General features: G+C 40.1%; 1 protein-coding gene across 1 annotated transcript; it reads right to left on the minus strand.

Moving 5' to 3' along the window:
- Positions 1-4,698: 4,698 nt before the first annotated feature.
- Positions 4,699-16,393, minus strand: mtmr9 (myotubularin related protein 9; the record flags this gene model as incomplete). Its single annotated transcript, XM_083933912.1, has 10 exons — positions 4,699-7,156; positions 11,399-11,550; positions 11,900-12,120; positions 12,412-12,553; positions 12,753-12,914; positions 13,031-13,248; positions 13,404-13,577; positions 13,687-13,812; positions 14,368-14,476; positions 16,212-16,393. The coding sequence occupies 10 exons, from the start codon at positions 16,391-16,393 to the stop codon at positions 6,993-6,995; spliced, it is 1,650 nt and encodes a 549-aa protein (XP_083790038.1). The 3' UTR covers positions 4,699-6,992.
- Positions 16,394-26,534: the final 10,141 nt, after the last annotated feature.

Raw genomic sequence — 26,534 nt, forward strand, 5'->3', positions numbered from 1 at the left:
TAACTTGAACGTATTTATACAGCCCTGCCTTCAGCGACAGCCAATCAGGGAGAGAGGGCGTACGGCGGCATATGCGTAAACAGTGCCAAGAGCAGGTCAACCATCACTGTAACAGGATTTAGACATATTTTTGGAACATTTAAAGGAACTTATAGGGTCTTTTTTCCGGGACACCTTATATAGGAAGAGACTCTTCCGTTTATAAGGGCGCTCTAAACTTAATATTTTAGATCATTTTGCGCGTAAAATTGTGCGCTCATATTCCATTTTACATGGGACCGACCCTTTCGCCCCCGCCTTCCTCCCATGTGCAGTCTAGTGTTGTGCCAACATGGCTGTACATGTGAGTTGCGTAATAAGGGGGAGCAGTTCCCACTTGGCACCTGATGCTGCGCGCCCGCGGAGAATCTTTTTAAGAAATGTCTATCATTTAGTTCCTTAATGAAAGGGTTGCTGATCTACATTTAGCGCGGCTGCTGCTGCTGCTGCTGCTTTTCCACGTAGATTATGGGGATGGCGAGGAGTCCGAGGAGATTGGATGTTGAGAGAGAACAACCAACTTACTCTTTTTAGACAAAACATTTAAAAAACCAAACGGGGATCTGTGAGACGCAGTCAACTATCCAGACAAATGAAACCAGGCCAGTGCACCTGATTGAAGCCGTCCCTTGGCACTCAGCCAGAGCTCAATACGTAACTGTTACACTAGCAGCCTGATACATAATATAATTAAGAAGGGGACTTTGCTTTGGCCCAAAAAGCACATCATGAAAAAAGGAAGCATGTGTGTAGAGGCACAGCACATGGTCGCGGTAGATAAATTACAGATTGTAGGCATATATTAATAAAACATGTTTAAATCATATAAAACATTTCAGTGCGACTACTGAGCAGACTAATACGGGAAAGGTGGACTCACCGGTTAATCTTCAGGACTATAAGAAGCACAAACTCCCGTCGGACTTGGTTTAAGAGAATGAGACGCGGTTTCCTCCTCTGAGCTACGGCGCTCTGACGTGATGTGTGTGTTATCTTCGACCAGTGTTGCATCAGCTTCTTCTTCAGGCTATATATCAGCGGCCATCTGGTTTCTGGGGGGAAGCCGGCTTCCTCTCCATTGGTGGAGCCTCGGAGGTGCGGTCCTCCCTCTTAGACCCCGCCCCGCCGCTCCGTGCGCAGCGGGCCTGCCGATCCTATTTGTGCGCCTGTGGTCCACTCACCGTCGGTCAAATCTGAGGCCACGAGTACGGTTTTTCTGCGTTGTCTCCTAAAATTGATTCTCCACACGGGGGCTTTTGAGCGCGGACGGTGGATTGTAGGAGATAGTCTGGTGGAGGGTTATATTGTACAGGCTGTGGTTGATTGTTTCATTAAGGATTTAGCTGCCAATTACTTTTTCGATTATTGTTATATGCTAAAAAGTATTTAAAGTGCACATTAAAATTTCACAGAGCCCAAGTAAATCGATTTAAAAGGCTTGTTTTACCAGCAACCAGTGTGAAACCCAAATACTTTCTGTTTACTAAGACCAAGAAAGCCAGCAAATACAAACACACACACACACACACACACACACACACACACACACACACACACACACACACACACACACACACACACACACACACACATTGTAAAACATGGACTGTAAAACGACTGGCAGCAAAGTTTCCAGATGGATACTGTGAAATTACAATAAAGAACCATATCAAATTACAGTATGTATTTATTAACAAAAATATACTGGAAAAAAATGAACTGTAAAAAAAAACCCTGGTAAAACGACTGGCAGCAAAGTTTCCAGAAGGATACTGTGAAATTACAGAAAAGAACCATATCAAATTACAGTATATTTAATGTAATTTAAACTGATTTTGACTTTAAAGTTTTACAGTTTATCACATGTAATCCTGTGATACAGTTCTGTGAAACTTGCAGTGGTTTTACCTTTTTTTTTTTTTACTGATTTTTATCACAATGCAGTTGACAAGCTGAATGTAAATCATTTATTGCGTTTTTGCTTCAAAAATGACTTATTACCTATCATTTCGAAATTCACTTGGTCTAAGACAATCCAAAAATATGAGCAAACATGAACAACTGAACAATCCAAAAACTCACATTTGTGACGTCATCAGGTATAAAGGTGTGGAGCTGCTCTATAGACAAGGACAACAGGGGAATGTTCTGAGTATGGAGACATTTTTTTGTTTCACAATTGACAGCAAAGAATAAAGCTCTTTTGGGTACAAAAAAATAATAATAAAAATCAGTCTCCTGTTCAGTGTCTGTGGAGCAGTTCCACACTTAATACTTGATGACATCGCAAGTTTGAGACTGAAGTCGCTGCATCCGGGTGCCGATGCAGCGCGTTGCTGGGCAATCTGCTGGCTTTGAGAGAGAGCAGCTCATGTTCACAAATACTGATTGAGCTTTCCTCGGCCAAGGAAATGACATATTGGAATAGTTAGTTTAGGTGATGTTCCCGTTTAAACGATTCATTGATTATTAAAACTGCTGCAGATTTATTTACAATTGACCACTGACTAATAATTTCATCTCCAATAGGTTAAAGCATTTACACACATATTTAGGTATTGTTATTTTTGTCTGTATAAAATGTGAGTAAATCTATGTTAAGTTGAATTCTTCACTTTGAGGTGTTACAAACACCCAGATCCTAATACAAGCATGTTTTTCTTGCCATTAGAACGTAGAACTTTAAGTTACAACCAAATGTCCACAACATTTCAAGTCTCTTTTATATTTATATATATTTATATTATATATCTGAAACTAGTGACTACATCAATGGGCCAATGGGGTTTAAACAGACTTTTAAGAAAGTGTTTCCCTTTTTATGTATAATACAACAGAAGTGCTGCATGACCTCAAGGGCAGCAGTACAATAACAACAAGTAGATCCAAATGACGTCACAGGACTCTACTGCAGATGTAAAAGGCTTATGCAAACACAAACACAAGTCAATGGGCAATTTAAATGTAGCTGGACCACAACATAAAACACTTATTAGCAAACCAGTGTTTTTTGTGACCTTACTGGAAAAAGGGAGTGGTGGAAAACAACAGTATATGTGATTTGAATGTAACAGAATCCATTCATGTTTATCAAGGGAAAGGTATGATGTGTACACATAGTCAGTTTGACTTTGAGGTTTGTTTGCAGTAGATAGAGGAGGACCAAAGTCGTCTAAGTTGTCTCTGATTGGAGCGAGCAATGGGTGGGCTTAAGACCTGTGCTGGCATGTGAGTGGTGGACGGGCACACACCCCCACGCCTGTCATCGCGTAGAAGGAAAACAAGTTCATATGTAATGTAAGACACCTTTGCTCAAAACAAAACCAAAAAAAATTATCTTAGAGAGAAATTTCCTCGATTTCCAAAAGCACATTTTGCCATTGTCCGCCACTCTTCGTGTCTAGGGAACATGAGAGGAAAGCGATACCTGATGGCACTAATTTTTTTGTGTGTAACGGTGAAGTAAGGTCTAACCTCATTCCTAATCTGAACAGCTAAGACAAAACACACGTCATTGCACTTGACACCTAAGTGAGGGTACATACAGTTCGCCATTGCTCCAAGAGGCTATTAAGGCTTTCGGCCATAAAATCAGAGTAGTAGCTGACCCAAGGCTACATTAGTATAGAGTGAAGAGTTATGGCTGGATGGTAGCACTGTAAACACTGAATGCCATCACATACCGCTATGAAGCATCTGATCCCTGTCTATTTATTCCCCAGCCACCCCATCAGATGATCGTTTCATCACAGCGATGTCAACAAATTTCGTGAGGTGATTGGGGTGCTGTTTACTAATGGGGATAGTATGGGGAAATGATCTCAACTGCTATTACAGTGGAAATATGTTCCTTTTATATAAAAAAAATATATATATACATCACACACACACACACACACACACACACACACACACACACACACACACACACACACACACACACACACACACACACACACACACACACACACACACACACACACACACACACACACACACACACACACACACACACACACACACACACACAGTATATATAAATAAATAGGTAGAAGGTGCTGCTACAGTGTTGTTACAGCCATTCCCCAGCTGCAATGAAGGTACAGAGATACAGAGAGCGCAGAGGCTGAAATGGACAGTATGAGAAAAATAATGTTTTTTTTTTTTTTTTTTAACATAAAGCATGTAAACGTGTCCTAGAAAAAACACTAAATACAAGTATGAACCTGCAAATGTGCATAATAAGGGACCCTCAAAGCATAAATACTTGTTTTTTGGCCACTTTTGGGAGCGGAACAACAATGGCAGGTCGTCACCTTATAGAGTCGTTATGATCTTAGTTCGTTAGCTGAAACGCTATATTTCATAGTAACTAAGTTTGTTGTTCTGCTGCTTGGTGCTGGGCAGGTAGTGTGGGTTTTTAGAGTTTCTTTCATGAAAGCAGGATTAATGAGAATGAATAAAAATAAGTTAAGTTTAGCACTGTAACACCAATACATTAGCAAAGTTAATCAGATAATGTATTTATAGTCATTGTCATGGTAGGACAGGAACATATTTGAAAATCCTGCTGTGTGAGCAAATTTCATTCAAAAATTACAAAATCAAACACTTTCTGTGCTATAATTTTAATAGCTTGAAAACTTAAAAAAAACATTGAATCTTTTGAACAATAATATAATTTTACAGACATCTGAATTATTGCGGTAAGGCATTGCACAGACAGTAGTTTTGTTGACTCTGACAAGGATCATTTTAAGGATGCATAATGCAAGCAAAGGAGATTTGTACAATTGTAAGTCACACCATTACCTTGATTTAATGCATTGTTCCATTCATGCACACACAAAGCAACAGTAGGTAAAGTGTCTCTTTTTTGACATAAGGAAAGCACGTATACAGTGCAACTATGAACAACTCTCCCTTTATAAAGCAGTTTAACGTAGTGGCTGGAATCTGTTTAGTTTAGTGTGATTATTACATTATTCTTGAAGCAGAATAGATTAAATGTATTACGATGACATGGACATGAGCAATTTCTTACTGGCAAAACAGACAAAACTGGCCTAGGATGACCACTGTGGATTTAATTGGCCTCCACAACTGCCATTTTATTTTAATATTTAAAGTGCGGCATAAAGCTTTCTTAACAGTGTTATGCTAATGGAGGCAACCTTCACCTGTGTACAGCATTGAAAGATGAGCTTTCAATGCGATGAGCAACTGCGCAAAAAAAAATGTAGGTCATGTTGTTTTGAACTCATTTAGGCGTTTCATTAATTAAGTGCAAGCAAAGATTTAATCAAAACAAACACTATCAATGTTATATTGAGTCTTGCAAGACATTAACACTGAAGTGAATGTTCCCATGTTACACTGTCACACTTATATAACTTTGATAACTGATATATATTGATCTTTAAAACAATATATACCATTATCATAGTATTTTCAAACCTCCATCAGCTCTGTAGTCTTGCATATACAGTATGTATATATCACATGACCAACTTGACCAGCATTACCGCGGCAACAACACCCTTTTTTTCTGCATCGTACGCTCAAACATATTTGACTACTTTGTTATTATACATTATGTATTTGGAAGAAAGAAAAACATAACCGAGAAAGCTAACATTTGATGAGCTTGTGTTAAGTAAGTCTTTCTCAATACCTCCAGCTGCGCTCTTTACTGGAAAGCCAAGTAATGAAGAGATAAAGATATTTTGGTCAGATACTTATTAAACAAACCTCCTCTCTCACTATACAGTGCTGACCCTACCTACGCTTATTATATCATCTCGTCGTGCAGCAAAGTAACATGCCTTATAGCACCCTATATGTTGCCATAGTTACTCCTCAGTGGCATTGAGAACGTGTACCCTGTAGTAAATTAACATTCAGTATTCCCTCCTGAACGAGATCAATGCCCACAAATAAATCTATTAAAACATATTGGGAGAAAATGGACTCACTCACTGAACGTTTAGATGTCTGCGTATGTAAATGAGAGTTAGCGAGTGTGAGAGGCGGGGGATTGATGAGTCTTGGCAGCTGTGAACTCAGCTGACAAGCCAGGCAGTATTTTAAGGGAGCTGAACAGTGTCTTTCTGTACCCGCAGGTTCACGCTTGTATCAGAATGAGGATGAAAATAACAATTATTTTCATTATCATTTAATCTGACGATTATTTTTAATCGTTCAGGTTGTGAAATGTCAAAGAAATTGTGAAAATGCCCGTCCAAATGTCTCCACAGCCCAAGGTGACTTTTCCAAGTTAGTCGTATTGGCTTGACATTCGCAAAACGTGCCTAAAAATTATATTACACTGATACATTTACAGAGATTTATGACAAAGAAAGGAGCCATCTCTCATTTTACCAGCAAATGTTTGACACATCGGCTTAAAAAAACATGGAAATTACTAATTAATTATTATAAATAGCCAACAATTATTTTTCCAATGATGGACTAATTGCTTGCGATCTGTATTAGAGGACTATGAGATGATGAGGGTGGGTCTTGTAGAAGAAACGGGTTGTGTTTTGTTTATTCTTTTGTTTCAGTGGCACCACGTAGTAAAAATTAGCTAAAAATCTATTCTTTTATGAATTTAAGGTGTCAAGTCTGTCTTTCAGTCCATTGGGTCATTTGAAAGATCACAAATCAAAGAAAGGTTGATTTTGAAGCTGATCTAGATTTCGGACCGTCCCATTTCATTTTTCATTTATGCTAGAAACCAAAATGTGTCTTCATCGATCACGCACAAAATCCAAAATTAAAATTGTTTGGACTTTATACTCGCATACGTCTGAAAATAATTTAAGCCTAAAACCGGTTGAACATTGATTTGTTTTTGTATTGAATGATATTTTCACGTTTTCTACCTCTTTCCTCCATCTTGCTTTCTTTCGCAGCTCTCTCTCTCCCTCTCTGTCTCTCTTTCTCTTTCTCTATGGCGTCTGCAGCAGAGGATCTTCAGTTTCTAGCTGGGCCAGCTGCCTGCGCAGGCTGTTAACTTTGTTCTGCAGCTCCTTGTTGTATTCAATTATATGCACCATTTCTTCGTAGGCCTCATCCAAACACCTGGAGGAGCGGTTCCAACGCAGAAACACTCCTGTGAAAGAAGAGATGGTAGAGCACTGTGAGCAAACCAAACCAATTCAAAGGAAGTGGTTTCTCATATTCCTTTAATGCTCTAACAACCCCTGCTAGCAGCTATATGAAGCTTCTGTGCCGCAGTGCACTATACCAACATGCTGATTCGAACAGGTATAACATTCATCATGTTCGTCACAATAGTTCAGCATGTTGGCACTAAAAGGGAGGAAAAACACACACATAAAGGACCTTGGGGCCGAATGCCACATCCGTTGACATCAAATAGAGTTGAAAAGCAGGGCAATGATTCACGTACCCTATGATGGTGGGTGGGGAACTTTGGTGGAAGAACTTTTAGGACCGATATACTGGAAAAACAAGTGTTACCACAGAGATGTGCTGTGTAACCGGAATCCATGACACAGTAGGGAAGTGACATGCCATACTGAAAGTGAGTATGGCCATGACCTGACCTTTTTTTTTTTTTTTTTTTGAAAGCCCTGCAACAAGACAGTGAATCCCATGCACATGATAGGGATTTACTGTGCATCCATATGGCTAAAATGATACCTGTCTCACTCGTTATTGAGATCTCAGTTATTTAGTCACATTATTAATTTATATTTAGGCAGGGTCTGGGTCTTATCACAACTGAGAACAATAATTATTTGGACAGTTTCTTTAAATCCATGTTGGAATTAATAAACCTATAAATAAAACTTCTAATACAACCTTATAGAAGTTCTGTAGTTTCTGATTCCAGGTTAAGTAGACACATACACATATGGGAAATGGGAAATGCCACATTCATACACCATCATCTAATCCAATCGTTTGAACATTCACACACCGACACACATTCGGACCAGAGGAGCCTGGGATCAAACTGCTGATCTTCCGATTAGAGGACGACTCGCTTGTCTTTGGACTACGCAGCAAATACTAGTTAAAGGAAAATTGCATCTTCAGATTCCCATGACTAGAGCAAGGAGGTCAATGTGGACAACGCTGCTCTGCACGTTTAGCAAAAACTCAAACTTTATTCCAAATCACAAGAAACAACACAACCACTTTGAATCTCAGCTAGTGTGCCATCAGAAATATGATGTAGTTGGTTTTCTATAAAGATATGATGCACACCGTCAGTCCTTGTTAATGTCAACATGAAGAGCTACGGATATGGACCAACATGGGGGTCTTGGCCCAGGAGTGCGCCTCACTCTATGACAATGTTGCATAAGCAGGATGTCGTTTGCATTTCACATGCTTCAGTGGTTCTCATAGCTCATACAGAATGAGGGAGTGGCTCTGAGGCTTTAGGCAGGAAGGGGGCCCCTCAAACAGGTTCGCCTGAACCTAATAACCCCTGTGTCTGTTCCCCTCCCCCTACTTTTCTTTATGAATGGCGTTTGCTTTGAACTGATTTGAGATTCAGCAATTTTAAGCTGGGGCTAGTATCTCTTCCAGTGGTGCTGTGTAGGATTGTTTTCCGACTCATGTGATCCAAACATTTCCAATACCTCTAGGGCGTTGTTTCTGTCCGAGCATATTGTTGCTAAAAGACTATAAGTGGGCAGTTGTTTATTATTTTATGCCCTTAGTGAATTAGCCTTCTGCCTACATGTCTTTATGTTGATAACATCGATGAGTTATATTCATTAAAGGAGTCATTCTAGTCTGATTTAATCTGATGAATCACTTTTTTTCACATTAAGGATTTCTTTAAGGTGAAGACATTGTAAAATATGGCGACGGACATTAAAAGCTGCATTCAAAAACGTCAACTTAAGCTTTGAATGTAAAAAAATGACATTGAGTGCTGCCTTGTTTCAAGCATGGACTCAGGGTCTTTTTTCGAGTTAATGTCATTGAACCTACAATTATTAAAATAAATTCAATTCTTCTTATTGAAACCGTTTCCAAGACAGAAAAACAACATTTGTATTCACATTATTCGGCTGGCAAAACCGCTTCCGCATTACGAACCAAGCTTCTTCAAATATAGTCAGTTTGAAAGCAATACTGGGAAGCGATACTACCTCATTTTGACTCCTTTAGTATGTTTGTTGCAACATCTTGTAATGAAATCATAGCATTTTGGAAAATGTATTTTCAGCAGTGAACACTCACTTTCTCAAGAAACACTGACATCTCCAGAGGGTGTGTCAGCTTAGACAGCCTGATGCAATCTCAGTCTCACACTAAGGAGGTTACAAGGAGGTTAAGTTTGCTGCTCAAGGCCATTTAAAGTGAAAAGAGAAGTAGACATTCACTTCACCCACGCAGGTTTTCTTAAGCATTATGGCAACAGCACTGTACCACTGCTCATTTCTTTTACCACCATCTTGGGCTTTGAAAGGTATTTTTATTGAACAAGGTGGCATAAGTGTTCTAAAAATAATTCAGAAATCAGATTTACAGCTTAAATAAAAAGTTGTATGCAGTATCTGGAACATTCTGACACCAGTTATCAAGTCATTCTTATTGATATTTTATGGTGCAACATAAGTCTTAATGTCCCATATTGTAAAAAGTGAGATTTCTATGTCTTTTTTTTATTACAAAGCAAGTTTCGGTGCTATATAAATACTGTGAAAGTATCAAAACTCAATCCACATTTACATGCACACAACCAGCATTCATAATCTTTAAACATTTAAGCCAGTCATTAGGACTTCTGTACAGTTGTGTAGGAAGAAAGTGCCACTAAAGTGCTTTTACAGGGGGTCTAAAAGAGAAAGACGCTAAAACATAATGAGCGAATACAGCTATATTTAGACAGACAGTATGAGAAATATAAAGTGTTTTTTGACCATTAAAGCATGTAAGCATGTTCTGGTAAAAACCCCAAAATACAAGTATGAATCTGAAAATTAGCATAATGTTGCCTTTAAATTCATAAATGAACCATATAAGATTGTTGTTACAGACAAGTAGAAAAGTGTGCCACAGGACTAAGCTTAGTGTGCATGTGACCGCCGTAAACCACTGTCACTGTCCAGCGTCACTCGGCTCAGGCGTCAGTGAGGACACCTTCTGTGTACCTATAATAAGCCAAACATGCAAGCCGAACACCTCAGGGAGATGCCTACGAAGCAATCTGAGGAATGTTGAATGCAAAAGTGGGGAAAGCCAAATGAGGGGAAAAGGTCACAGAGTTTGACCTCTCCTTGTAACGTGGTTCGTGAGGCGGGTTACGAGAGGTTGACATTCACTCCTGAGAGAGGCCTGAAAAAGCTAAAAGGTTTGTTTACACAGACAGTGTTTCATACTAGATATCAAATATTTTTTATCCATATGCTCATTATTATATTATAGCTTTGTACTGTGCAATATCACTTAAGTTGGAGTGGAGGAGTTCACAGTGGTCACAATGTCATGTCGCGTCAAATGGTCATGTTATTGGACGAGAGGAAAATAACGGCCTGTTGTGTTGTCTCACATCGGTTGCTGTTGCGGAGACAAATTTCCTTTAAAATAAAAATGTATGCAGGCCCTCATCAATGTATGTAACCTTGAACATAGGACCAAAAAGAAATGGGGAACAAAAAAGGATAAGTTTATTAGCAGTGCAAATCGTGAAATCAATGGCGCCCCCTTCTGGTGGTATTAAAGAATGTCGATCTGAAATAATGTACTATTTGAAAAGGCTATCACATCAGTTTTCCCACCTATGTCTAACTACTGTTGAGGCATAACTCATGAGTTTCAGCTATTGACTTAGTCAACAGCATGAGTCAAGCCTACAATGTCATGAAAGCTAACACTGCGTCTTGCTTTGAGTACACAGCATGCAGTCTTATTGGTTGATGCACAGAGGAACAGGCTTTCTGTGTCGATCCCAGTCTCAGCACACATTTAACACTCAAATCAGCAAAAACCTGAAGTTCAGTAGAAGTAGAATTATTTGGAAATCATACGGTGATTCACACATTCCTCAACGAGACGAAGATTTCAACACGAATGTGACAAAAGCTTAAACTGTGTGACCTGCTGCCAGTTTCTGCGTTAAACCTTTGAGGACGTTTTGTTACGCTCATCTATCAAATATCTGTGATTTTATGGGATAATTGTGATCAGTATTCTAAAATGTTCATTACAAAGACAAGTTGAGGTTTCTTTTGTATGGTCTGTTTTTTCAATGTACACTGTCCTTATCCAGTGTAACAAAAAGCCAAAGCTCATGCACTGACATTACCTTTTCTCCAATAAACAGAACCTTTTAGGTCACTGCATGTCTTTTGTGTTGGTTTCTTACCTTCCCACAGCAGCAGACTCTGAGGGGCCACGGAGGGCCAGATCACAAGACTGTTGGCCTCGTAGAGCGGGTTGGTCAGGCGCTCCAGTTCTTGAGGCCGATTCACCCAGGACCAAAGGGACACAGTCTTCTCAGGCAAAGACAGCTTGGCTCTATGAAAAGGGTGAGAGGGTGCCAGGTTAATCTATAAGAACAATGGTCACCTGCAGTCTGTCAAAGATGGCTTGTAAGCTGTAAAACAATAATATCCCTGTACAAACAAAGAAAATCTTAATGATAAAAATAAAAACTCTCAAATAATCTAATCGATCTGTTTCAGTGAAGCTGTTTAGTGCTTGGTGATGTAACTCTTTACATCAAAGTCATGAATGGGATATTGTCACACTAATATGAACTGCAATTTTTTTTATAATCACTGTATTGTATTTTCCCCCATTAGATTATGCAGGTGTACCTGACAGCGCTCATTGCAAACCATTGCAAAACAACAGTCAGACTCACCTCTCAGCTGTACTGTTGCCCAGGAAGGTGCCAAACTGAGAAGCGTATGCGTGTTCAAAGACCAGCACCAGGAAGCTCTCGCTAAATTCAAAGGAGCATGGGAACTGGCGTAGGATCTGCCACACGCAGTCCAAAAAGAGCAGGAAGGAAGGGGCCTCTTGACGAGGCTTGCTGTTGGAGAAGGCTGACTGGGCGCAGCGCTGCTGGAAAGGGTGACCTGCCTGGAACATGCAGTCAAAGATTTGAGATTGGTCAATAGGGGGGAATGCAAAGATCATGCCCATCATGATATTATAATGCCTATAGGACCTGATCACTGTACCTGCATTGAAAAGTGTATAAACATCTCTCTGAGGCGATAAATGTTTATGTAACCTAATTAATGCACATATTGTAAGTAGTGTGTTATTTCAAGCTTTTAAAATAAAATATGCATTCCAATTCTACGTTATTCAATTTATATAGAAGGTGTAAAAGATTTGGGCTGTGCTTCAAAGTTCAGCTAAGCTTACCTGGAGCCACTCTCGCTCCACCAGGCTCTGGAAGCCTCTGATGGTCCTGCAGACCGGATCAAGGATGATCTGAGCCAAGGAGGTCACCTGAAGTGTGGAGTCTGTCCCCTCTGTACCGTGAACGAGCACGGACGCTCCCTCCCTGAGAAGAACACACATGATTACAGTTTTGTCAGAGTCACCAGCTGCTCTACTTTACACAGGCAAGTAACAGAATATGAGCAGTGATTTTCACAATGTAGTTGTACCGAGTAGATTTGTTATGATCGTTATGCTTATGTTGCTTGATATGTACCGGTAAATGATCAGTATAACAAGCAAGATGAACATTGTTGCCTGACCTGTCGATACACTGAGCAGCCAGGCAGGCAGTGGTGAGGATCTCCTTGACATGGGTCTGCCAGTTGGAAGCTTCTAGCTTGCTTAACCAGCGGTCCATGCTGTGCGACTGGTCGTTACACGCCTCCACCAGCTTTATCAGGCTCTCCTGGAGGATGTTGGACCTGGAGATGACAGATTTGTCACAACACTAACTGTTTTTGACACATGATATCAAGATACAGACGCAAAGATTAGTTATTACTTTATGGATCCACTAAATCCTTTGCTAATCACTCACCTTTCGATGGCCTTGTGGATCCTCCTCCACTGGGGGTAGTTAGCCTCAGACTCAAATCCTCCACCTCGAGCTTTGGCCTGCTGGGCAACATTGATGGTGCGCGTGTCGATGATGTAGCCACGTTTGCCTGGCCGCAGGGTGGCATTGATCAGCTTCTCGTCTTCTTTACACCGTCGCCCGTTGGTACCCGTCAGAGGCTGCCCAGCTCGCATCATCACCTGAAAATGGAAGTGATTTGAGCAGATTTTCTGAAAATAAAACATTCTATGCAAATAAAATTAAACCATGCCTGCAAACAGACAGTAAATCAATGAAGAATATTTTACAGAAGATAGAGTAACAATTATATAAACTCCATTTCCCATGCGCTCACCATGCCATTCTTCTTGTGGTAGTAGCTAAGTACTGGAAAACGGCCGCCGTGACGGAAGGTAGCTGCTTTCCTCAGTGTGTCATCGTCAACATCCTTGGGAACTGCCACTAGAGCCGGGTATGTTGGACACACACTGAAGCCCTTGTTGACTTCACTCAGTCTCCACTCATCTGTCTGATAAAAGGGATGGTGACGGGTTAAAAGAAAGGCGTAAAGCCTGCGCAACAGAGGGCTGAGAGGATGTCAAGCATGAACCATTTGTTGTCACTAATCAAGTCCGTACCATTGACTCTAAATCTTTAAAGGCATCCTCTGGAAGAAATGAATTCCAGCCATCTTCTATGACTTCAAACATGGGCCGGTAGAAGAAAGGGTAACTTAGCGAGAGTAAATCCAGTGTGGACAGAGCCTAGAGAAGAATAAAGAACATATATTAGTTAATCGCATGGAGAATTTCATTTGACATTTCAAGCTGAAGTCGATAACTTTCGATAAAAAATATAGTTTTTTTCATCTCTGCTGAAACTGTCACTAAATCATGACAGCACAATGAGACAGATGATCTGTGAAAAAGTCATGCAACTCTACATCCACCTTCTGTTCCAGTCTGGTCCTTATGGCGTCTCTTACTGTATTGCCTATTTCTTGCATAGTGTGTTTTTAGAAACATATTTTAGTGTACTGTTTAGCTGTAAAATGAGAACGTTTGCGACCAATCAGAACCAAAACCAAGCCCCGCCAACTTGGCCCAACAAATGTTCTCGCTTTACCAAGAAAAAGTTTTGGTTTACAGTCAGGCATGGTGAAATCTGGCAGATGCCATTAGGATCAGACAGAGAGAGGTAGTGTACCATTAGTGTAACATTAGTGTTTCCACAGATTGTGTAAATATAGCAACAGTTTCAGCAAATATGGAAAAAAACAAAACTTTTTTTACTGAAAATTCTGCAGCTTTTTTTTTTACCTCAATAGAACTGGCAATGTTGAGACACTCCTCCATGCCCGGGATGTCGAGCTGGATCACCCTGAGGTCTTTGCATTTGACTATAATGCTTCCCAGAGAACCCACAAATCTGAAAAGAAGATTTTATTGCAAAAGGTAAGTGCAGCTTAAAAAATGAAAAGAAAAATGAAAGAACGGCCGTGTGAAACACTGTGGGAGTGATTGGGGCCTTGCTGCGCCGAAGTCACATTTTCACCTCATATTTAGATTACTCCTGGCACTCTGAATTTTCCCATTCATGAAGATGTAAATGTTAACAATTCGGAATACTCCTGTCTGCGTTTTCCTAAAAGGCACAGGCCTCAGAGCTAGAGTTAGTCACCAGTTCCTAAATAGTTATGATATTTTAATACTTAAAAGACATTTCCTAAATAAATTAAAGTTTTTCCGATTCTGATACCAGTATCGGAAATGCCTCCTTGTGCCGAAAATGCTGGCATCAGTATCGATTTGGCTGTACTTCCCAGTGGATGTTCCCACCAGTAAGACAGCGACATGCAAAGACTCAATTTCAAGGGGTGGCACAAGTGTTGCAAATTTCAAAACCAGCAACTTAATCGAACATTTGAAGACACGTCACGCTAATAAAACTGCCTATCAGCGACTAGATAAATTCCCCAAAGACAGCCAAAGAGCAACAAAGACAACCAACAACATTTTGGAGTTTATTGTCCTGGATGACAGACCCCTCTCTGTCGTTGAAAAATGTGGGATTTCGCCGCTTAATGGAGCATTTGGAGCCAAGGTAGTGTTTAGAGAGGGTAGAAATTAATCTGCCTTTGCTCTTGAAATTATGAGCAATACTAAATTGCTAAAATGCAACTGCAATGTGTAGCCTACTCATTTTAAAGGATGTTTTGTTTACTGTGTAGCTGCTGCTCTTTTGATTTGTATTTTTATTAATGTTTACTTTATAGGTTGGTGTCACACTATTGTTAAATACTGCACTATTTAAAGTTTTAAATGACTTTCTTATTTTACAATATGGTGGCTGTACTTTAATTTTCTTTAAATAACTATTCCTATATTTATTTAGCTAAGTTGCTGTTGCACTACTGTTTTATATTGTTCTATTTAAAAATAAATATAAAAATGAATAGCTTCCATTTGCTGTATTCATTCATGTTTTACAAAGGGTTTAACCTGAGCGAGGCCTTACCACAATAATAATCATATCACAGTCACGCAGGCTTAGTAAGATCTTTTTCTTATTTTTACTTATCGGCCGATACCCTCAGTACGAGTATCAGAATCGGTATCGGGAGGGAAAAAATGGTATTGGAACATCTCTCAAATAAATCAATAAAGTGTTGCTAGGATAGTGCATTCATGTGAAATCATTAGTTTATGATATTTTTTACAGTCAATGTTTAATCCTCAGTGCAGTTTACAGCACCCCACCCCAAGTTCTAGGAAACACTGCAGTGACACAGCTCACAGTTGGGCTCAGACTTCCTGTACCAGCAGTTTCAGATCCTCTCCCCACTGTAAATTCAATCATGTGGGGCTGTTATACGGAGAAAGGGAGTGAAATCTGGTGCAAGTAATCACAGAAATAAACACGACTCCACCTTCCTGTTTCCTCCCTTGTTACTCAAAAAGATCCCAAATATGTCTTGCTGATCTGACCCTATTTTCATAATGGGTTTTGTCAAACAATGCACAAATACACTCAACAGCGTCCCCTTTTCAGGTATCATTGTCTTTTTTAACATAACTAATGAAGCTGCAATGTGACGCTGACGTTGCCTGGAATAAGGAAACAGGTATAACATCCTCACAACGGTGGATAAGAAGCTCATCACCTTTTCTCTATGGAGTCAATGTTTGAATGAAGCAGCCACAATTCCTCTGTGTTGTCCTGTCTGGAGGAGAGAATCAGGTGATGACCAGTCAAACACAGGGTCCCCTCCACAGTCGGCATGAAAGGCCGATGCAGGGCAACCCCATCCACCCTGGGTGTCTTTATCAACTCTGCGAACTCCATGGCCTGAGCTGGAGAAAAGACAGCAGACAGTTTAGGTACAACAGAGAGAAATGACGTGCGTGTGTGTGTGTGTGTGTGTGTGTGTGTGTGTGTGTGTTTTAAAGCATATGAACAACGCTTTTGATCAGCTAACGTTGTGCTTTGCTGCTCTTGAATACAGATATCGTACAAGTCGATAAAATAACACATTAAGCCAGTAAATGCTGCATATGTCAGTTAGCTGAAGTTAGCTCCATTCAGGAAATGAAGTGGCTAACTCCCTAGCTAACCGTGACAGCCCGTGTAAATGTTCCGTAATGTTTATATTTACATCAAAATGCTAACCACATACATCGTTTGAGTAAACCGAACAAACATGTACGTTATTCATTGACGTTACATCGATTTATCTTTCAATTACCTGAGTATCTTTGCGCTGTATTTGTTGTTGAGCGACACTGGTGCGTTCACATAAACAAGCCGACTGGAAACAACTGACGTGGGAAATTCTGCTCCTCACACTTTGCATGGCACATTCCCAAATTATTATTATTATTGAAATTATTATTTATATTATCATCATCACCCGATACTGTCCGGAAGATTCGGAACATTTGTATTAGAGTCTGTTCTTTTTTAGGGCTATGATGATTGGACAATATCACAAAGGAACACTAGGTGGTGACATTGACAGATATTTGAGAAACCCTCGGCATTAAAAGACTGATCAATAAATAACACCTTGATTTAAGATGTCTGAAACATTCTGCATGATCGTGGGAAGAAAATAATTACTATAAGAAGAGTGTTTATGCTGTTTAGATAACAACTCATAGATTTTAATGGCAGTAATAAATACACACCCAGACTCAAATGCAGACTTCTCAGGCAGGGATTTATAAGCTTTTGATTGGCCAGTCAAGCTGCCTACCTGATCTGACCTGTGCACAACTATGGACAGGCACCAGGCAGCAAACCAGGCACACTAAATTCAATAAAAACAGCTGGGCAGGCAGCCAGATAGGAACCTACATGAACAGACTGGAACTAGAAAGCAAGAGTGTAAAGGCTTCTACTAGACCAGGGGTAGGCAATTCTGGTCCCTGGAGAGCCACTCGCCTGCATGTTTTGGGTTTCTCTCTGCTCTAACACACCTGATTCTAATAATTTTCTTGTTATCAAGCAGCTGATGCTTGTCACAGTTTGATTATTGTTAGACTCAGGTGTGTTAGGGTAGGGAGAAACCTAAAACATGCAGGACAGTGGCCCTCCAGGACCGAAATTGCCTACCCCTGTACTAGACAATCTAATCAAAAGAATAGTGTATAGTATTACTAGACTAACAAGAAATGGCAGAGCAACATAAGGGAAGAAAGGGAGAGGCCCGTCTCTTCTTGGATGACTGGGCATGAAATATGAGCCATATGGAAAATGTCAATTACAGTAAAATGAACAAAGAGTTTTGACAGTTAGTCTAAGATGTCCAATAAAAAGTCCAGTGTCAGCTCTTTACATTGCTCTAAGTAGACAGTGCCAGGTTGGTGTTGCTGGGATTAAGGAGGATGTCAGTGGATAGAGTCCCCCGAAGGACCTGTTTTATGACAGTGTGGGCAGCTTGGTCAAACATAGGGCACAGACTGATGGGGGCTCCTTCAAACAGCCCCAGGGTGAAGAGAAGAAGTCCTGGGAACTTGTCAGACTTCAGTACCCTGAACTAAAGTGAAATTAAAGTACACTTCATACTAATAGTGTAGTACAAAGGACTAATAAGCCGGGCATGTTGAGTAAAATAAATATACTTTCAATAAGAACACTAAATTACCACTATAAATATTTGCGATTAAGTATATATATATTTTTTTTTAATTACTGTAATTAATAAAAGAATACTGCAAAATGCTTCTGTTGGTTTACAAAGCACTGAACCGTTTGGGACCAAAATACATTTCAGATCTTCTGCTCAGCTACCAACCATCCAGACCTCTCAGATCCTCTGGGTCAGGTCTGCTCTGTGTCCCCAGAGTCAGGACTAAACATGGAGAGGCAGCGTTCAGTTTTTATGCTCCACAAATCTGGAACAAACTTCCAGAAAACTGCAGATCTGCTGCAACTCTTGGTTCTTTTACATCAAGACTGAAGACTTTTCTATTTGCCGCTGCTTTTCAGTAAACTGCACTGTAACTTCTGTAACTGTAACCATCTTTAACATGTTTTAAATTACCTTTATGTGTTTTAAATGTAGATGTTTTACGTGTTATTTCTCCGAATGCTTTTAATGTTCTTCAGTAGAGAAGGGGGTTATAATCTGAGGGGGAAAAAGATTTGAAAACTGTCATTGTTCGTACGACAATGAAAAGTTTCTGTATTTCAATCTGGGGGGTAAGACTGTGTGACAGTATGAGTGTGGAGTTGAGGCAATGTACAGGTCTGATGCAGTTCAAGATCAGTTCAGATGTTTAAAAAAAGGAATTGTCATAAAGTACAGAGAGGGAGAAGGAAGCCCAATCACGGATTATAAAGATGTACTAAAATAAATAATAACAATAATAATGGTAAAAAAAAATAGTGTCTAGGCAAAATGTCTAAACACTATATTATGAAATGGATTTAAAAAGGATTTCAATGTGATAAAGTTTGAAAATGGAGAAGGGGTAGTATTAAATCAGTTATTCTTCTTATTACTACTTTTCAGACATGTTAAACTGTTTTTTTTAAACTATTTTGAATATTTTGTTGGTTATTTAGTGTTTCTTTACTGGCAAAAAACAACAAAATAATGTTATTCGGATTTTCTTATTATTATTGTTTGTTTTTGTTGTTTTTGTTTTTTTTCTTTACATTATTTCTATTTATGTTTTTATTCCATTCACATGTTCGAAATAAAAAAAAAACAAAATTAAACTAAACTAAATGTTTTATGTAAAGCACTGTTGAATTGTGCTATACAAATAAACTTGCCTGTTTATTTGTATAGCAAATGAAAATCTGTTTTTCAGTAGAAACATACTGTATGTTAAGTATGATTTGAATTAGGCACAAAACTAAAAGTATACTTATAATAACTTTTCATTCATCTTCACCCGCTTGTCCCTGTCGGGGTTGCTGGAGCCGATCCCAGCTGACATCGGGCGTGAGGCGGGGTACACCCTGGACAGGACGCCAGTCTATCGCAGGGCACATAGAGACAAACAGGGACAGACAACCATTCACCCCTATGGGCAATTTAGAGTCATCAATTAACCTCACACATGCATGTCTTTGGACTTCTGGGAGGAAACCGGAGAACCCGGAGAAAACCCACGCAGACACGGGGAGAACATGCAAACTCCACACAAAAGGGCCCCAGCCAGGATTCAAACCAGGGACCTTCTTGCTGTGAGGCGACAGTGCTAACCACCACACCACCATTTGTACACTTAAATTATATTTTAAATCCCCTAAAGTATACAACATTTTTACCTGGATGGGTTAAGTTAATGCCACTTTCCTGCATTATAGAAACTCAAGTCATTTCTGGATTAATCTCAAGTGAAACAGAAAGCCAGAACACTCGTACAAAAGCCACATTAAATCCAATTTGAGTCTAGATTTAAAGATAAAAGGAGAGCCGGCTTCCCTTACAGTTGCTGGGAGTTTATTCGGTGTAGGACAAAGCTGTTGCCTGTGGATTTTTATCTTTTGTTCTCGTAGCGTGAATACCTGCCTGCTGAGATCTTAAAGCACACACACACTTTGAATGGGAGACTCCCTAAAGAGGTACACACTTTTGGAGGGAGAAGAAGAAGAGCACATGACAAAGTCTAGAATGGGCCTGTTTGTTTCACACACATCTTTGTAAGGACAGTGTTTGTGTGTGTGTGTGTGTGTGTGTGTGTGTGTGTGTGTGTGTGTGTGTGTGTGTGTGTGTGTGTGTGTGTGTGTGTGTGTGTGTGTGTGTGTGTGTGTGTGTGTGTGTGTGTGTTTGTGTGAGCATGTGTGTGTGTGTGTGATGTATTGCAAATCAGTACAGTATTTGCTTCAGTTGCAGTCTGTCTCACAAAAGATGGTTTGCTCTGAGCCTTTCCAGCCCACATCATAGAGAGCGCATGTACAGAAGGCCGGGCTTAAATGGATGTGAAACCCGACGTTGCTTTACAAACCAAATAACTGCTCTTCCTCTGAGGAAAAGATGCTTTGCTATGGCTTTTTTTTTTTTTTTTAAGAAGACGGGCTGATAGAAAATTGCTTTCAAAGCAAATATTCTCTTGGCAACCCTACTCAGGATGCAATCGAGTAACCTAACGTCTATGTTTTATTTAACAGGACACTCAGACAAATGTGTCGTCGCCGGAGGAGGCGATTTACTTTGGAATCTGTTAGAAAAGGTTCGGTGATAAAATGTTGACTTTTGTGTCAGCAGCTGAACGTTTAAAGAGATAACACTTGATGAAACAGTTTGCTCACTTTTCCTCTGTGAGGGGAAAATATTAACAAACTTGTACAACACAAAACTACAATGATAAACCTGTATGAGTTGCTACGAGCAGTTAAGTGTCAAACTGCAGATCAAGCTATCATCACTGACTTCCCGAGTCTGAAGGCGCACTCACGTCACACAGATCAGAGTTTGACATTTCTTGACGAGCTCTGAGCATTCTGGAAAATCATCCGGCATATTTTAGGGATTGACAGTTTGCGCCTACACGCCTACACGCCTACACCATTGCTCACCCGAGCTTTTTATTTGATTTCTCATAAAAACAATGTCTCATCCAACCTTCTGTTCTGAACGTTTTGCTTCGTGCTTGTTCTGCTATGTGATGTTATTTTGGGTATGGCCAGTGAATCAGAGCAGTCTGTCACAGCAGATAATGATGACTTAAACGCGGGGGCACAGTCCAAAACCAAAAATCAGTTGTGTATGCTCTGTGATAAACGTCTTTATTTATTCACTCACAGCTCCGTCAATAGCCCCAATGCTGCTAAAAAAAACCATTTCAGAACCATTTCAGATTTTCTTATTTGAACGTAGTTGTATTGGCTGTGGCCCTGGTAATACATTTGTTTCCCCACGATGGCATTTTCCAGCTAAAGTCATCACCTCACACCCCAAAGGGTAGAAAAACCTGTGAAAGTGTGAAAGACCAGGAAGGAATCATCACTAATTACATTCTTTGCATTATTTAGCACATGTAGCACACATCACATGTGCTGTTGTAAACCTGGTAAGCGTGAGCAAAATGCTTCCCGATTAGCTTTCATCAAATTGTCATGATTTGAGGGGCTGTGTTTTTCTTTTCCCCTTTCCTTTCCTTCTTTCTGAGTTGCATATTTATGTATTTAATGAAGCATTGTCACAAACAACAAATCAGATTTTCTATTAGTTGACATAGTTTTGCAGATTCAGATAAGAATAAAAAAAAAAAAAACATTTTTATTGGATGACAACCAGCAAACTGCCTTAAAACTCGCCCAATGTTAGTAGTCGTTAATTAAAAATTACTGAAAAAGTATCTTTAGTGTGTTGCAATCATAGAAATGGTATTACAGTAGAATGGACATTTAACTGTTTGCCATGGTCATTTCACTGGTTAAAACAATGGCACTCAGAACTTTGCATTGACCATAGAAAAAGAATGAGTCAGTCCCCTACAATGTACACAGTTCTTTGTCATGGCAGTGGTACACAAAAAATGTCCGCCTCTATGGTTGTAGTATATTGAAAAGGGCATTATAGAAGTTTAAAGGCCCAGACAGTTGCTAGTCACTTGCAATATACTCACTCATTAGCTTAAAATAAAAATCATTATTTTGTCAGTTTTATGGCCTGTGTTGCTTCTTGTTATTTATTCCATTTGAGATAAACTGTACGTCTAAATGTGGGCACCCTGAGGCCGTTTGACATGAGCACTAACCTGATGAATGCCCCCCTTCCCCCTTTGAAATTACTCTACAGTGTTAGACATGCTTAAAATCTCCCCCTTCAAAGTGACCAAGTCAATTTCTCTTTTGCCTTGCCGTAAAATCCACCAACATGAAAGTTTCATTGCTCGTCTTATATGTCGCTGTGTCTTTGTATAGTGACCTACAACGCTTAGGTAAGCCTCAGCAGCATCAACACACTCGCAAACTGGAAACAAAAAACAACTCCCATAGACTTTTCATCAGCTCCTCATTGCTATTTGCATTGATTACACAGTCAATTCAATTGTATTTATAGTGCCGAATCATAGCAAAAGTTGTCTACATGTCTGAAGTACAAACATAAAACAGGCTTTCCCACAATGCATCATTGATTTGCTCCCCCTGATCATTTTGTTCGATGGATGCAGGATTTACATTTGAAGTACAGCTGGCTAAAACTGATGACTCAGCCTATTCTGCTCCCTCCCTCTGCAGGTTCCTTGTCTGACTGACACATGGTATGACGGATTTAGCCTACGCCGCCCTAAACCAACCTTCGTCGTGATCTCTTCCTCGAGAGGCATCTGCGTTTTTCTTTCTTCTCCTGCCTTCCTCTAAAGTCTGCTTTCATATTCACCCACTCTCTGTCTTACAAACACATGTCAGACCTGCGGTTTGTTTTTGTTTAAAATGACTAATGTCTTTTTGTTGCACTGTAAAAGAGGTTTGTAACAAATTGGTCAAAAAGTGCTTTAGAATCTGAATTGATGTCATCTGATTTGATTGTGTTTTTTTTTTCTATATTGCTGCAAGGCCTTTGTTGCATTAAACAGCCGCCTTCTCAGTGGACTTCCAAGCTGAGTGTGCATCTGCTCAAAAGGCATTGTGGAAGCCTAACACACCCGAGGAAGAAGAGAAAATGAAGCCTACTCAGACGAAACGGGTTTTATGATACCATGCTCTCTTGTGTGCATTCGATCACATTTAAAGATTTTTAAAGAATTTTTTCTCTTGGTTATCTGGCCCGGAGGAACGGCTATAGCCTGATTCTTTTCATGCAGCATCACTGGGATTTTTCCTGTTCTTTAAAACAATGGACTTTTCTCTCCCACTGCTACGTTTTTGTAGAGTACGGCCGTTTCTGTGGTAGCCTTCATTGATAACTGAAGAGAAACACTAGATTTATATGTGATCATATAAAGTACACACAAAGCGTGTTTTTGATTAATTGTAAGGTATGTCATAATGACTGGAATTAAACATATGGGTGTTTTGGTCTGAAACCAGGGAAGACGTGGTCCAATGAACCCGATCAGAAATAATTAAGTGAGTTAATGTGGCTCTGGGCTCCTTCTGGTCCAATGGCAGTACAGACAGAGAGAGAGAGAGAGAGAGAGAGAGAGAGAGAAAGGGGCCTACATGGTTTTCCACTTTGTTATATGTTGACATTTTGTGCCCGTGTGATTTTTCATTAGTCACAAGATCGACAGAGGTGAACATGATGATAATATAAGAAGTCTAGCGCCACTCAAAAATGTGTGAGTTCACGTATTAGTGCTACACACAATGATGGTTTGTGCAGGGTTTGAGGCTAGAAGGCTGTTTTCACCGACAAATATACAGACATGTGCATATTCATGGATTGATCTAACCATAACACTTTTAACAAGGTAATCTTTTTGGTGAAAAAAAAAAATATATAAGACAATTCTAATAAATTCATGGTAAACATTAAAAGTGCCCTGTAAAGAGCACCTCTTGTTGAATTCTTCTTTGATGAATATGGAAAATAACGTTATATAAACGTACAGTTGAAATGCTTAAATATCACATGGTCATGGATTCTATTGTGCAAGAGGTTGTCTGCACTTCACATGATGTTGAACTCATACTAACGTACTGTAGTACAATAAGAGACAGATACATGTTAGTTATAGTCTTCACCTGCGTTTGGATTAGAATTCATGTGACCAGTGATGAGGTCCACCCATGTTAATAAAAGTGAACATGATAACAACCCTGAGAAAATGGCTTTGAATATCATCAGTAGTTTGTAGTTTTAACATTACTCCAGTGAAGGTCAGAGATAAATGGAGGAGTTTAGTAATGCTTCATTTTGGAATGATTAGGCAGAACATGGTGTGTTGTGAATTTGGTGTTTCTTAAGAGCAAATTCAAGTTTGATAGAAACAGAAATGATGTTTGGTTTAATCAAAAAGCCATAAAACCTGAAATGGTCAGACGCTGCTTATATTTGAATCTACTCTATTTTAATATTTTACACTCTTATATTGTATGTTTTGTGTGTGAGAGTTGTTTGAGTGTTTGCAGCTTGCCTCAAATTGCCCCTTGAGGGTCATTTGAAGTATTTTTGAATTCAACTGAACTGAGTTTTAGACCTTGAGGGTGACACAGCTGTTGACATCCTCGTTTTTTTTAACAGTAAAAGGGCAACTACGCTCATTTTCTCAAACATGAACATTCTCCCAAATCCAAAAAGTGGATGTCTAAAACTCAAATTTGCGATGTCATCAAGTCTAAAGTGCAGAGCTGCTCTAGACAATGAATTGTGAAAGATGTTATAGATGACATCTGTTTCAGAACACATGAGAAGAATAAAGCAAAAAAGAAAAACCGAATCTATCTCCCATTCATTGTCTATGGAGCAGCTCCAGACTTCATACTTGATGACATCACACGTTTGAGACTACTTTTCTGGCTTCTGATCTTGACAGAGAGTGGCTCATGTTCATAAATATTGATTGAAGGCCATGGAAACCCCTGACCCTTAATTAAGGCGGTGTTCCCTGGGTTTTAGGGTTGAGAGAGAGAGAGAGAGAGAGAGAGAGAGAGAGAGAGAGAGAGAGAGAGAGAGAGAGAGAGAGAGAGAGAGAGAGAGAGGGAGAGAGAGAGAGAGAGAGAGAGATGTCTCGGGTTCAGCTCTATTTCAGTACTGGACAGCTCCCGTCACATTCGGCATCCAAACAGGCGAGCAGAGAGCAGATAAGTAGGGGATGAAGCGGACACGATCCAATCAATCTCACACTGGATCCGACCCTGCGTGGCAGCTCCGTGGGCACAGTTACCGGATGGGGAAAGAATCACTTTTCAACCATCTAAACGCCTTGACTGCTGCTGAAAATAGAGAGACAAAAAAAGCTGCAGAATGGAGAGAAAATCCCAACATGTTTCTTAGCAACCATTCTCTATAGATTCACCTATAGATCAATTACGCCTTTCCCCCGGGGACATGGTGTGTAGAATGTGCCTGTATTGCTCTTCTGGCATGCCATTGGTATAACTCCCAGTTGTTTGTTGATGTAGCAGAGAGGTAAAAATGTCTATTCTCTGTAAAAGAAATATGATTTCAGTAACCTATAACAAAATCATAGACTACCGGGAGAAACACATTCTAAAAAGCAAAGTAAGATCACTATAAACTCTTAATGGAGCAATAAACTCATTGTGGAGAGCTTCCTTTTTTTTGTTCCATCTTCCTCCACAAAAAGGGACCCCGCGATGTCACTGTCACAGATTCAAATGTTCAAACAACAGGAAAGTCTCCCTTTGGTGTTGATGAGGCATGCTGCATTACATCATGCAGTCCTCTCCAGCTTATTTGGGGGCTTCAAACGAGACACTAGATGGCAACCACGCTGAGAGGGAGAGGTGTGCGTGTTTGTGAGTGTGCCTGTGTGTGTGTGAGAGAGAGAGAGACAGGGAGATAGAGAAAGTGAGTGTGTGTGTGAGAGAGAGAGAGAGAGAGAGAGAGAGAGAGAGAGAGAGAGAGAGAGAGAGAGAGAGAGAGAGAGAGAGAGAGAGAGAGAGAGAGAGAGAGAGAGAGAGAGAGAGAGAGAGAGAGGAGGGGATAGGTGGGACAGTGGAGGGACGGACTGCCCATGGCACTCAGCTTGCAGCTGGAGGAGAGCTGCAGAGAGGGGAAACAACTGCGCAGCGGGGAATGAGATTAATGCATAGGTAAAAAAAAAAAAAATTGGTCGACCGCAGTTGGATGCATGAGTTTCAGATCAAACTGTTTGAACTTGTAGCCGAGATTTCTGTCACCAGGAGGGAATAGATCTGCAGCAGAGGGAAAGCGAGACGAGATGTGCTGCGTCCGTGGCGCCACTGGTGCGCTATCCGGAGACAGAGTGAGCGACGGCGACGTACTGACACCCCTCTTTTAGATGGCTCCAACATTTGGGGTGCAAAACAGGTGTCAGGGAAGTGTCGTCACGAACCCCGGAAGCCGGAGGAGGTGGGAACATCAGAGGGAAAG

This window comes from Echiichthys vipera (assembly GCF_963691815.1).
Source record: "Echiichthys vipera genome assembly, chromosome: 19".
NCBI classification, from domain to species: Eukaryota; Metazoa; Chordata; class Actinopteri; order Perciformes; family Trachinidae; genus Echiichthys; species Echiichthys vipera.